This window comes from Euphorbia lathyris, chromosome 3 (genome assembly GCF_963576675.1).
Source record: "Euphorbia lathyris chromosome 3, ddEupLath1.1, whole genome shotgun sequence".
Classification (NCBI taxonomy): domain Eukaryota; kingdom Viridiplantae; phylum Streptophyta; class Magnoliopsida; order Malpighiales; family Euphorbiaceae; genus Euphorbia; species Euphorbia lathyris.
In genome coordinates, this window is record NC_088912.1 from 49033599 (window position 1) to 49048586 (window position 14988).

Here is a 14988-nt window from a genome sequence, read left to right on the forward strand (position 1 = left end):
ACTTTGATTACATTACGATATTGATTACATTACATTGCATTACGGTATACCAAACGGACCCTTAATGTTTGAAGCCAAAAATAATTTTATCTCTAAGGTTAGTAAGTTGGGTCAATTTTAGATATTATTATAAATACACATATAATGTTCCTTGTTCTGCACCAAATTGCGTATCAGTTTATTTTTAAAAAAAATCATATTTTCTATAATTTAATAATAATTGGAGTTTAATATTTATTAGTTCAGTGAATTATTTTGAATTTTTTTTGTCCAGCTCGTAAAAATAGACAGTATATTTCTTAATTTTTTTCACGTCTAATCATATGTTTATGACCTGTCACTAATGAGTGATAAAATGACTCACATGTTAAGTGTAGATGACAAGATTCATAACCGAGAAGACAATTTGATGAATTATTTTTAAAACTGACTCAACTTGATAACATTAGGGGTACAATTGCTTTTAGCTGCCAACATTAGGGGTAAAATTGCATTATTTTGGACATTATGAGTAAAATTGCTCATGACTATATTAGAATATTTTTGCACCTTATCCCAAAAACAAACTATTTTTCATATATAAAAGAGAAACAAATGAGTAAACAAATACCTCTAAAAAATTATTTATCAACTTATACAATGTCTTAACCGCTTCTTAAAGTGATATATTGATTTCTTAATTTATTAAATGTTATTTTTGGTCTGATGGTCTTAGTTAAAGTGATACGTCGCAATATGAATTTATTTTAATCAAATTAAAAAGGCTAACAAACAAAATTTATAAATTCGGAGAGATAAGCAATTTTCTAAACCATAAATTTATATGACAAAATATATATAAAAGTTCATATTATATAGTAAATATATGTATTAGATATCTTCCATTTAAGATGGAAATATAGTGTTTCTAATAATTTTTTCAAAGACTATATTGAGATAGGCTGTCAAGAACGTAAAGAATGTAATTAAGATAAGCAGTTAGACAGATCTAGTATGAATTGTACATGGATGATAGTTGAAATCAACGGTTCTCCCTCTTCTGGGATCCCTGTGGAAGAGAATCAAGTTGCCCCTTGGAAACAGCTTGATGCACTGTCTCTGCTTTCAACCTTTTAGCAAAAATGTGGCAAAATATGGAAAATCCATGGACCAAACCAGACAATTTTCTAAACCATGATAAATGAGGCTAATATGTTAAGCGGTACATATCCAATTCTTATTTTATTTTATTTTTATGGGCAAACGATTAAATTATTATATTTCCAAAATTGTGTAATAAGTTAGTATAAGAGACTGTCTGGAAGTATTTTGTTGTTGGGCATGGAAATGGATTAATTTGCTTTTCCATATTGAAGACTTCATTTTGTTGTCTTTATTTGGATTGGATTATTTTGATTTCCTTTCTTTCATTACTAAAACCGGCAGTCAATATCAAACTTATTCAAACACAAACTTTCCATAAAATATCTTATCATACATGATCATATCTTCAACTTGTAAACAAAAAAACACTTATTGGCACCTTAAACTTTGGATATTTCTTATTTATGCCCTTACTCCTAAATAAAGCGGCATATTGATCCTTTATACCATGTTTATGAAAAAAATTGTTCAAACAGAAGTATAACTTTTCAAAGTCAATATTCATTTATATGATTAACTTGAAATTAATTTACTTTTAAATTCAGATGCAATTTTAGGGGTCCTTTTAAGTTGACGAATTACTAATGATTCTTTATTTTGGATCCATTCTAAATGAGGAGAGTATTTGATGAAATCTAGATATAAAGTGGCTTGGAGTTGCGCATTTTCATTCTAATATGGCTTCTTCTTTGGGTCTTAATATTTTCTAGACTTCTCTGTGGAAGGTAAAAGTTCCCGCAAAATTTAGGGTTAAATGTGGCAGGTCATTGTTGTTTTTGTGAGTTTACTATTGAATTGTTAATTCATCTTTCTAAAAATTGTCCGAATACGAGACCATATTGGAGATAAGCAAATCTGTTATATTATGTTTATAAGCTACCAGGGTTGGATTGTTTTGAATGGTTTTTGTTGTGATGCGTATACTATCTAGGATGGAGTTCGCAATTTTTTGTGGTTTGATTAGTTTTATATAGTTCGAAAGAAATCAAATCATTCGTAGAAAAAGGCGAATTGGTGAGATTAATTCTGTCGCAACAGTTCGAGAATTGGTAGAAGGTTTTCCTTATAGTCCTTGGTCTCGGGGAACATTTGGAGTTCAAAATCGATAGGATGGGTTGGGAAGTGTGCTCAGTGTGATGAGGCGGTGGTGAATCAAGTTGATTTAGTGATGCAAAGTAGTTGGGGAAATGGATTGGCTGGTCCGGTATTTGATGGAATAAGTCTGAAGGTCAGGAGCAGCTGTTTTTTCTAATTGTTTTGTTGATACAGGTTTTTGAAATGTGGTTTCTAATTTGCAGCTTGTTGATGATGATGAAGTTTGGAGTTCAAGCAATGGACCTGCGAACTTTAATTTACAACATGATGAATCTGCTTCTAATTTTTAGAATGGTGCTGATGTATTTAGTTCTCAATTTGGTGATGCTAACTATATTCCACGAAGTATTGATGCTGCTCTAAATTTGCAATGTGAAGCTGATGCTTTAAATGATCAAAATGGACTTGTTGCTACTACGCCATGGTTAATTTGAATGAGCCTTTACGGGTTGCGGATGTTTCTCAATGTTATTTTTAGTTGCCTCCTCCAATTAACATTTATAAATTAAACTGCGATGCTTCATTCACAGTTAAATTATTTGAAGGTTCTTTTAGGATGTTAGTTAGAGATTTTAATGATTTAGTATCAATGTTCGGTGGCGGACCGATTGGAAAAGCTATGTCAGTTTTACATGCTGAGCTATTAGCGATTTTTAATTCGTTGTGTGTGGTACATGATTGTGGTTATCGGAAAATTTTGGTTGCACCAGATTCCGCTTCATCAATTCATTTGGTAAAAAGTGAACAACAATTGACAAATTGGCTCAGGATTATTGTTGGTCTTGACTGCCTAAAAGTGGATTATTATTGCTCTTGACCGTCTATGTTAGCGGTAAAATTGCACCATTTTAGACATTGGAGATAAAATTGCTCCTGATTGTAAACATTAAAGGTATGTTTGCACCTTATCCTATTTTTTATTATACATCGTTTTAAATTTTTAATTTTATTCATTATCAATCCACTTTTGGTAATATATTCTTAAATTTACAGTTATCTTTTTTTATCTTTTTATAAATTAAATATTTGATATTAATATAAATAATCTTAAACTAAAATTTTTTTTTAAAAAAGAGAATTTATCTGGAAAGTGGATGTTTAAGAAAAAAAGCAGTGAAGATAAATTAATTATTCTAATAGTCTATTATGTTGTTCCATTATATAAATCATTTTAGAAAGTAATTTTTTTCCAAAATATAGTTATTTTAGTTTTTAAAGATTTCTAGTTTGATTTTTCGGTACAATCATTGAATTTTTCGGTACAATCATTGAATTTTTTTTCTTAGTTTTTAATATATCTATATGTTTTTTAACATTCTAAGGTCCCAATCATTACATGAGAGCCCAGGTGACGACCCACAAAGAGAGCCTGTTAAGAACAGATTCTCGAGTGAAATCTTTAGCTCCCTTCATCAATTCCTAGAAATCCTTTGGTCGAGCAGTGATAATGCTTTGCTGAAGGGCCCGACTTCGGTAATTGCTTGCTAGGGCATCGATAGCTCTGAATGGCCATGGCTTGGAATTTCTCGATGAAACGAGCCAAAGATTTCCCTCGTGTTGGATTGCTCGATTGCGGTCCAGCATGGTCTTTTCCTCCGGTATTGAGGTGATAAAATGGTCTATGAAGGACTCTGCCATCTGATTGAAGTTACAAATGGACTCGAGCGGGAGTTGCTCATACCAAAAGGTTGCTGACTCATTCAAAGTTGTGGGGAAAATATGGCATAAGACATTGTCAGTAGCCATAGTTACTTCCATGATTCGTCAAAAGTTTTTGACATAGATAACAGGGTCACCTATTCCTCCATATTGTACAAAGGTTGGGACCGAAATCCCCAAGGCATAGGCTATCTTTGAATCTCTTTCGATATAGGTGTGTTGGCCTCTATTAAGTTCGAATATCCATATCGGGAACAGAACTTTTACGAAGAGTTCTTCTTTAGGAGGTCCAATATATCTTCCTTGTTGAGGGGTGCGCTCTTTTTATTTTTCGTCCGTTCCGATTCAGACCTTCGGTGATTGTGGTTTCATTGGGGAATGGTGTTTTCTTTGCTCATAGGGTTTTTCGTCACCCCTCAACTTCCTTCTCACTGTATGGTGCTTGCGATGGCCCATTGATCTGGAATACCTTCATCGATGGGCTTTGGAAAAAGGCCCTAGGGGATCTAGAGGATTCCCCACCTGATTCTACCTTCCGGGCAGGCTTTTCTTGCTCACCTTCTTTTGCTTTTCGCAATTATCGCCGCAGATCGTCCATCTCTAACTCATGAGTGGCTTTCATGTTATCTATCTTTTTTTGCATGACCGTTAAATTCTGGGCGAATACGCGGGATACTTCCCCCACCAAGAGCTGATATTGAAGGTCTAATCAAGATTGGGGCTCCGCACGCTGATCAACCTCTTCATCATTACTTCGGTGGATCTCTGAATGAACTCAAACAGATTGAGCCATCACTAAATATTCTGACAGATGGTGGATAATCTAGATCCATACTCACTGCACCAATGATAACTTGTTACCCAATTTTGGTCATGTGTCTTGACCGTGGTGATGATCTGACGTTGTACTCAAAGCTATGAAACAATAAACTAGTCAGGCAGGGTCGAAGTTCGGCAAACCTGCTCTGTTTCCTAAATCAGTTTATGATTTAGGACCGAATGGAATGGTATGGACTAGTTTAGAGATAGTAGTTAATATATCGAACCTTATGCCTATACCTGTGTATTTATAATGTATGATTAAATTTAAGGTTGTCACCTCCTTAGGAATCCTTATAAGCTTATAATTCTGTTTTCCTCACGGATTCTGAATCTTGGGACGAATCCTTTATCTAGTAGGATTCTAGAAGGTTCTTTAAGGTGTTAAAGCTTGGGCGTTCGGTGATGGGTCGTCGCTCGTTAGGCTTGGGCCGCATCAATCGTTTCCGTCCTGCTAGAGTCGTCTTGGATGCGTTTGGGCCTTTGTTATGCTTAGGCCTAGGCTGTAACGAGGGTAGTGATGGTGTCACACACATGATATCATTTAGCCTGATATCAAGACCAAATTTAACTTTAGTGAATCAATTGAGTTTTGAAATTTATAAGATTTAATAAATTAGTTGAATAGTTTTAATTTTTTATGTCCATAATTCAACCATATGCTTCCGTCGCTGCCAAACTTGAGCCCGCAGCTCCTATCATCGGCGCTGGTACCGCCGGACAATGAGCCTCTACATAACACTAGAAGGGATGGTCCCCCTTCAAAACCCACCTAGAGAGATTTGTTGGCTCCGAATACCGCACTTAGACAAAACCGTGTGTGGGAGAATTATCGAGAAGTAGGTAAAGTTCATATAGATTTTTCTGATGACAATTTTCTGGAACCAATCATAATGATTGACCTGAACTTAATACGAAACACGATGTGTCCCTGGTAATTTGCCTTGATCATCAAGTTATTGGGTAGGAAGTTAGGTTATATTGCACTTGAGAGAAGAATTTTGGAGTTATGGAAACCAATTGGAGAAGTCAAGATTATGGACCTTGGGCATGGGTTTCATATAGTGAATTTGACAATGACCTAGACAGGGATCACATCATCTGAGATGGCTCGTGGATGATTCAAGGACACTATCTTACAATCTGAACCTGGTGCGCTAACTTTTCTCCATCTGAGACCCTTTTTAATACTACAATGGTTTGGATACGACTTCCTGAGCTGCCACTATGGTATTATGACGAAGACTTATTAATGGATGTGGCTGAAGTAGTGGGTAAACTGGTCAGGGTGGATGAAAATATTGCGAAGGCCCTACGGGGAAAATTTGCTAAGGTATGTGTGGAGATTGATTTGCGAAAACCTTTGATCTCCAGATTATCTCTTGAAGGCTCTAAACAAAGGGTAGAATATGGAGGTTTATATACGGCTTGCACAAAATACGGGAGATATGGTCATCTGAAGCAGGTTTGTTTCCGGAGAGTATCTTCCATGTGAAACAACCAGCTGGGGATCATCCTATGAAGAATGTTTTCGGAGTATCTAGTTGAGCCCCCCAATCGGAAACAAGCCAGGAATATGGCCCCTGGATGATTGTCCTCCGATGAAAGTTTACTGCTCAATCTTGATTGCCTCAACAGGCCCCCAAGAGATCCATTCGACATCGCTCAATATGGTACCAAATCAGCCGTCACCCCGACTTTAGAAAGTACTGGGTTTGAATTTCAAGCTGCACAAACCGATAAGGTGGGTAGTGGGTCAGCAAACAGTAATGGCAGTGACTAGAATGGTAGTCTTATGGAATAGGGAGAAGACTGATTGTTTTAAGTCTTCAAGGGGTCTAAGGCAATGGGATCCACTCTTTCCGTATCTGTTTGTGCTATATATTGAACACTTAAGCCACCTCATTCTAGATGCAGTCAACACTTCCTCGTGGAAGCCTATATATATATCATGGGGGACCTAGTCTTTCTCACATCTTATTTTTCGATGGTATCATCCTACTTGGGGAAGCTTCTATCTGCTAAGCTCGGGTGATTAAGAGTACTCTGGATAGGTTTTATGAGAGTTCAGGACAATGAATTAGTTTTTTCCAAATCGTGCATCTTTTTCTCTACGAATTTTGATGGGGAGGGGGGTCAACCAGGCCATATGCTCTGAACTAGGCGCCCAATCCACAACTGAGATAGGGAATTACCTAGGTATCCATAATCATCGACGTATGGTGATGAAGAACCACTTTCAATTTATCCTGGATCGCGTGCATCAGTGGCTCATGGGCTGGAAGGCGAAGTGCCTGTCAATGGCGAGGAGGGTGACTCTTATAAAGGTTGTTCTTTCATCTCTCCCGACATACTTTATGCATACCTCTTTGCTTCCGGTTAGTGTTTGTTCTCGTTTACATATGCTTAACCGAAGGTTTGTGTGGGGCGGTTCAGACCAGAGTCGTAAATTTTATCTAGTTGATTGAAATACCCTCTGTTCATTAAAAGATAAAGGTGGGCTTTGTCTTCGCTCAATTCAGGAGTTCAATCAAGCCTTCCTAGTGAAACTGAGTTGGTGGGTCTTTTTGGAAACAAATACTTTATGGATTCAGATTATTAAGCACAACTAAGCGCGCAGGAAGTCGGGATTGGAGATCTTCACTTTTAAAGTTGGTCAAAGTAGCGTGTGGAAATGGATTGTTTTTGGTGCAGAGTTGCTATGGTTAGGCATTGGGAAACTTGTTTTAAATGAAAAGGATACGAAATTCTGGTTGGATACTTAGATAAGAGACTCTCCCTTGGCGGAATATGTGTCTAATGCACCTTTGACGGATCTATCAAGGTCTGTTGCTGATTTTTGGTCGGCGAGATCAGGCCGGCAATGAGAGCGGTTGTCTACTATTCTTCACATGCCTAAAACTCGAGGAGGAAGACACATGGTTCTGACGGGAGACCAGTTTTGGGAATTTTAGTGTTGCTTTGGCCTATCAGATGCGGGTGCGATTTGCGGTTACATTGGATCCATGCGATATCTGGACCTCCATTTGGCAACTTCCAGTCTCGGAGAAGATTCGCAATTTTATTTGGCTCATGATGCACGATGCAGTTCTCAATCATGGGAACCAAGTTATCCACCCTCTATCCATTACTGCTGCTTGCGGCTTGTGTTTTACGCACGAATCCACCCTTCATATAGTTCGGGACTGTAGATTCGCTTGTTCTATTTGGAGTCTTTTCCTTTGATAGATCGACCAGGTTCCGTTCTATGGAGGCAAAATAGCAAGCTGGAGCAAATACAATGTGCGAAGAACTGAGTAAGACCATGGCTTATCGTGGAACAACATGTTTATGATGATTTTCTGGTGGCTTTGGAGATGGCGCTGTCAGCAGGTATTCGATCCAAATAGGACCCTCCCCCTTGAGAAATATGGTTTCTTGCAGTCACAAGTAGTGGAATTCTTGAACGCTTTTTCGATGGTCCGACAACTTGATGCCAGCTCGGTCCAAAAGATCCTTGTCTGTTGGAAGCCGCCGGATTTGGGGTGGGTTAAGGTGAATTGTTGCGGTGCGTGTCAAGGGAATCCAGGGCCATCGGCAACAATAGGACTTCTACGGGATCACGCCAGAGGATGGCTACACGGATTTGCTTTGAATATTGGAACGTGCTTATCTACACTGGTAGAACTGTGGGGGATTGTACCATGACCTAAAACTTGCTTGGGCGAAAGGCTTCCGAAGGGTCGTTGTTGAGCTGGATTCTGAATTCATTGTTCAACTGGTCTCCAAGAGTTCAAAGCCACGAAATTAGATGCATGACCTTATGGAGATGAGTCGGGTGATACTCGCATAGGATTGGTAGGTTACGGTTTATCATACGTATAGAGAAAGGAACCGTGTAGCGGATTGGAAGGCAAACTTCGCAGGACAATAGTCTTTGGACTATCGCGAGTGTGATGTGCCTCTTACAGGCATTCATGATTTGTTAGTTGCTGACTCGGGAGGCCTGTCTATCTTGTACCGTTCGATCTTAGCCTCTGCTAAATTAGTTTAATTTTACTATTTCTTTCTCGACCGAGGTTTTCCTCTCCGTGTAATATTTAAAAATATATAATCATTTATTAAATATTTGTAGATTTTAAAACTAGTTTTTTTAAGAGAAAAAAAAAAACTAAAATTTTTAGAAGAAAAATAATTATTTTATTTATGGGAAAAATAGTATGTTTCTATATAAATGATAAAAATTTACAATTCAAAAGCACATTATCAAAAGTTTTGTTTGAATCTGTATTTTCAATAATATTTTAGATCGTGATAAACTAATAATAAACCGTGTTTCAAACTGCTTTTTTTAAGACAACAAAAGATTTGATTTTATAATCTTTTGCTTTAAAAATAAGTAATAATTTTGTAATGAACTAAAATCTGATAGTCTTTAAAACGGAGTTGATGATTAAATTTTGATATGGACTGTTCAAACTTCATGGGTCATTTTTTGACCCTTAATTCATTATACAAATTGACAGCAGGCCAGAAACAGAACTACTGTAGTTGAAGACTTGTATTGTAGATTAATAATAAAAATAATATAATATAAACCGCAAAAACAAGTAAACAACAGCTATAGATGACAAAATCAAATAATGAAAATAAATATAAAATAATCAAGGGAAGTAGATCTCACGTGTGAATTCACAAAGGGCACGTGGTGCTGTAGTTAATGTCCTGTCCACAATTTTAGGCGACTTTTATTAACCGTTTTAAGAGGGCAAACTACACTGTTAGTTCTTATATTTACTCAAATTTTCATTCTATGCTTTTAAGTTTTAATAGTAAAATTTAATCCTTTTTAATAGGTGGAACCGTTAATCAAAAGAGCTAAAATTAGTGGGAAGGTTTGATGGATTTGTAAAATCAGATCTGTGGTTTAAATTTTTTAGAAATTTAGATATACTGTATCATTTACAAATTCAATTCAGATATTTCTTCAAATATTGTTGTCTTAATTTATTTATCAATTAGGAGCAAGAATATTTCTATTTATCTTTTACAAAACTATATTCTATATTTTATTTTAAAAATTAACTAAACTGTAAATATTTCCTTGTAACACATTAGCTCATAAATACCAAATCACATATTTTAGTTTTTGAATTTTACCACAAATATATATGGTAGATGCTATATTTCATAATCCAATAGTAAAAAATAAAATAAACATATAAGCCACTATATATATTATATATATATTATTTCCTCCTTAGAATTATGTTCAAATTTTTTTTTTTGGGTTAAGTGTAAGCAAGGGATATATAATATATAAAAAAAAAAATTATGAAACTGAAATTAGGGTAATTGAAAGGACCAAAAGTACAATTTGACGATGCTCTCCGAATCTTATTTGATATTCACATAAACTCCATCCTCCTCAGCTCAGCTGTACTGCGTGTTGTGGTCAAAGAAAGGGCTTCCCATCTCATCCCATCCCTTTTAATTTTCCATATTTTCAAAGATGGTGACTTTCTGTTCCATTTAACCAAATTTATTATACTCGGAAACACAACGCGTATTTGTCAAATTATGTGCATACACAAAATTCAGCTTCTTTGAAGCAGACTCTTCTTTCTTCTTCTTCTTCAGGGTTCTGTCCTCCTGGGTGGGTATGTGCTCTTTTTCTTTACAATTTTATTTTTCTCTTTTCTGCTTCTTTCTTATTGCTTATTCTCTTTTCCTCTTTCGGTATTTTCTGTTTGATTCGCTGGAAAACGCACGAAAACTTACCAACTGTTGGGGGAAAAGTGAGGAATTTGTTTTCTGAAATCTTTTTTTTTTTTTTCATAAATGATAGTCTTGCGTATGCTGGTATTAATCATAATCAACTTAGAACCTTGTATTTATAATTACGCCAGAAGTGAAACTTTTATTGCTTCTTGCTGTGTGTTTTGTTTTAAGTGATGAGAAAAGAAAATTGTAACAGTTAGGTTGTTGATGGAAGACTTTGTTAATTGACTTTTCTTCGTTGAAGGAATTATTTTCATTTTACAAGAGTAGATCAATTTTTCTAGTTTAGTCAAATCTGAAAATTCTTTCGTTCCTTTTTGTACATACTTTTCTTCTGTAGAACTTGTTATTTAAACTTGTTTGTGAGTAATCACGATGAATCTCAACTGATTCTTCATTTTTTTGGGGGTTGTTGCAGTGCTATAATAAGTAAACAAGAAGATGGCTACTGATAACGGAAGAGTACATCCAGATTGCCGAAATGCTTCTAATCCGTATCATGAATGTGGTGTAGCTTGCCTGGAAAGGATTGCGCAGGGCCAGGGCAGGATCGACAAGAAAAAGTCAGGTAACTGATAACTGATACTATTATTTCTGAAATTATCCTCCTTTCCATTAATGGGATTTGAAGCAACAAAGTACTTTCAATTTTTATGTCCCTCGCTTAAGTGTCTACTGTGAAGCAATCTGTTTGTGAAAAGCCTTTGATTTGTTTATTGAAGAAGAAGGAAATAACCAAGATACTTTTCCTATCAAATTGTATAAAGAAACCTTGAAAGGAATAAAATTATTTCTGAAAGTTCATTACAATTGCCTTTATTTATTTATTTAATAATTCCCTGTCAGACTAAAATAAAAAAATTTCCTCCAACTTGGTCATTTTAATTGATAGTGGTTGAATTAGAGTTTGATTATTTGCACCAGAAAACATCTGAGCCAAACACTATCTTATTTTCCATTACAAGTGGCTAGATCTTCAATTTCTAGGACGTCATAGCTTCTGCAAGGAATACACTGAGCTATCAGCTATGTTTAAACTAAATTTAGTTTCCTTGCGCAGAAGTTTGTAATCTATTAAACTTTGCTCATCGAAGAAGAAGCTTACCATCTTCTATTTGTCGATATCCCTTTATTTATATAACTCTACTAAAGGGATCATTGTAGTTCTTTATCCCAAAGCAATTCAACTACACAGGCATCATCAAGATGAGGTTAAAATGTCAGGATTGAGGAAATATTATTTAGTGGGCTAGGTTTTGTCTAGTAAGTTTAAATTTGGCATAGGATTCCAAATATGCTAGCACTATATGTTCCTGTGGGGACAAAGTTTTGGGGGAAGCATTTACGTTGAAACTTTAGGTGCCGTTGTTGACTTCGCAAGATATGTATTCTTAGTCATTGAAACATTGTCTGCATGCTTTTTGTCCACTAACTAGGCCTGCAAGAAGGAGGGAGTCTTTTTGGACTTAGTAGACCAAGTTCTTTTGACTCTTTATTGCTTTCCCATTACTGATCATAATTAAAACAACATCAAAGAAACCCAAATTAATGAATTCTGGATCCTTGAATTAACTGTTATTGTCTCGCCCATGTTCATAGTTAAGGCTTGTAAAGAAAATGAAGGATGACTTGAACTTTTGTTGTAGTAGGAAGTGTTTAAACTACGTGGGAATTATAATCTGTGTAATATTTTCTACAAAGAGATGTAATTTCTGCTTTCTTTTTTTAGATTATCACAATGGTATAAATGGAGGGCTTAGCAAAAAGATGGATGGAGAAAGAAGAGCAGACCAAAATTGTCCTAAAGCAACTAATCCTTTCCATCAATGTGAAAAATTTTGCTCTTCTAGAACTTCTGAGGCCAATCCTCAGGGGGTTAGAAAAAAATCAGGTCTCACCCCCTTTTTCAAATGCCATGCTCAATTGGTCATTTGGAATGGCTTTAGAAACATTATATTCTTTTTAGGCTGGTAACTTTCAATTGGGAGTTTAAAATACTGTGTTTCGCAATACCTGTTGCGCGAATTAATATGAATGCACATGAATGCGTAAAATGAATTATGTTGACAATTACAAGAATCAGAACCAAACAGGAGAGGAAATTGAATGGGTTTAAAAGACATTTACACTAGTAAAAAGATTCATTTCATGTTGGTAATTCCATTAACTTGAGAGATTATGGAAACGACCTATGCTTATTGATGTTTTTCTTGTATTTAAGTGCTTCTATGTTGAGTTGTTAATTGATACAAGTGGAGTTTTCAATCGCTGGTAGGAAATTTGTTGGATTGACAGTAGACAGTTTTTGCAATTCAAACGTTTCTCATCACAGTTGTTTGTTATTGCAGGGTCCTTCCTTGAAACTTCTCTTAGCTTTGGAAGGAAAAAGAAGGGATCAGATACTCAGCCGAATTCCCCGCAAGTGGCCACCAATTTATATGCTGGAAGGAAAAAGAAGGGATCGGAATCTCAGCCGAATTCCCCACAAGTGATCACCAATCTTTCCGCTGCAAAAGCAGTATATCCTGCTGACACTTTCTCACCTCGATCACCTGTTCCAGCTATAAAGAAAGTGGAATCAGAAAATAGTCATTCTTCTTCTTCATCTCGGCAACATTCGGATGAAAGTTTTTCCCAAGATCATTCTTTTGATAAGGGAGAAATTAGATCCTCTGAAATTGTGCCTGCTTCTGGGAACTTAAAGGTGAAATCTCTCTCTTTTACACACACAAATACAAATACGAAATTTTTTATATACATTTGTGATCTTACCTTGTTCTTTCTCTAACAGCCTAATGGCTCCAAAAGCCTTCCACTTGGTAGTTTCACCTGTTTCGCCATTGTACCACCAGAAACAAAACCAGATGACAATGAAAAGCCTGATGCTTCACCTGAGGCAGTTGTTGTATCTCCTAAAGCTAAGAGCGTGGAAGCCACCAACGGTCCAAGTGTTGGGTCTTTGAACTTTACATTCTCAGGCATTTCGCGTGCTACCGAAGACAGTGATGATGAAGAGGTTCAGTCTGTTATTTCTGATTCCTGTGTTTCAGTAGGAAAATATCATGTCAGAGCAAATACAGCTTCTATTTTACAGTTAATCCTTGACAAGTACGGGGACATAGCGGCCAACTGTAAGTTGGAATCAACTTCCTTGCGTGCATATTATCTAGAATGTCTTTGCTCGGTGGTTCAGGAGTTGCAGTCGAGTTCATTTAATCAGTTAACGAAATCGAAAGTGAAGGAATTCTTGGCTGTTCTTAAAGATGTGGAGTCAGCCCAAATTGATGTTAGCTGGCTTCGGGATATACTGAACGGACTTACAGAAGCTGTGGAGATAAACAATCAACAACAAGCTGCTGAGGAAGCAAAAGCCAACTGCAATGATTTAATAGAAGCAACAAAGAAAGAGTTAGAATTCATGATGGAGGATATAGCTGAGAAAGAAAAGGCAGTTGCAGATGCTAAAGCACAAATCGAAGAAACAAAAGCTCGGTTGAGTGAGCTTGAGGTGGAGTCTACCCATTGGAGTGAGACAATATCGTCCCTTAGCTCAAAGGTAGAGAAATTCCAGTCCAAACCGTTGGCACAGCAGATATTGTAATTGAATGATGAATTGAAGTACCAAAGGCAAAGGCAAAGGCAAAGGCAAAAGCCATAGCTATGTTTGTATGCTTTGCATTAAGTAGTTGTATGATATAAAGATGATTCTTATACTGATATTGGTAGTATTTGAAAATAAGTTGTTTGACTCAACTGATTTGAGGGTCGTTTAGTTAAATATAACATGCAATTGTTGGCCTTTTTTTATTGGCTTTTTCTTGTATTACTTTTTTGTAAATATATTGTTTGTGAGAGAAATGTTTTACTCTCTTCCACCAAAATTTACCAATAATTTTAACTAAAAAACTTTGGTATTCTTATATTAATTGCATCTATTAATTATTTTGTATCTATTTCCAAAGTAAAAAGGCAACTTATTTGATAAAAATTAAGTAATATGCATGGATTGAATCAAATTGACATGTATTATGGAACAAAAAAAAATTTCTAAAAATACATGTATCGTGGAACGGAGAGAGTAATTTGTTTTGGCAAAAAGCATCTTGCTCATTTTTCATTTTAATATATTAATCCCTTTATCTTTTATATTTGGTCATGTTGTGCTACTACTTGCCAAAATCTAACATTAGATGTGAATATAAAACTTGGTTAATTAAGCACTATTTATTTCATTTATATCTGAAATTATATGTTTTGTTTTTACACAGTTTTTTTTGACAAACACATCATACATAAAAAAAAAAAAAGTACATTTGATTTATAAACTTCAAATACAAATGAAATGAAAAAGTTTTGCTAACGGATTTATATATCAAAAACTGATTTTTGTTGCTAACCGATTTATATATTAAAAACTGATTTTTTTGTTATCATGAAGGGTTTACTGTGGAAAAAAAAACAGAAACTTAATGTCAATAACTCAATTGGGCAAAGAATCAAGATGTTTTTTTT

At 35.5% G+C, this 14988-nt stretch overlaps 1 protein-coding gene across 4 annotated transcripts; it reads left to right on the plus strand.

The window, feature by feature from the left end:
- The first annotated feature begins 10137 nt into the window (after positions 1–10137).
- Positions 10138–14302, plus strand: LOC136222154 (uncharacterized). 4 transcript variants are annotated; one of them, XM_066009656.1, is made up of 5 exons: positions 10138–10355; positions 10895–11044; positions 12206–12367; positions 12825–13180; positions 13268–14302. In XM_066009656.1, the coding sequence occupies exons 2-5, from the start codon at positions 10918–10920 to the stop codon at positions 14075–14077; spliced, it is 1455 nt and encodes a 484-aa protein (XP_065865728.1). In that variant the 5' UTR covers positions 10138–10355; positions 10895–10917; the 3' UTR covers positions 14078–14302. The 4 variants fall into 4 exon arrangements, with proteins under 4 accessions (XP_065865728.1, XP_065865730.1, XP_065865731.1 ...); XM_066009658.1 differs by having other exon boundaries at positions 10138–10351; XM_066009657.1 differs by lacking the exon at positions 10138–10355 and adding an exon at positions 10368–10493.
- The last annotated feature ends 686 nt before the right edge of the window (positions 14303–14988 follow it).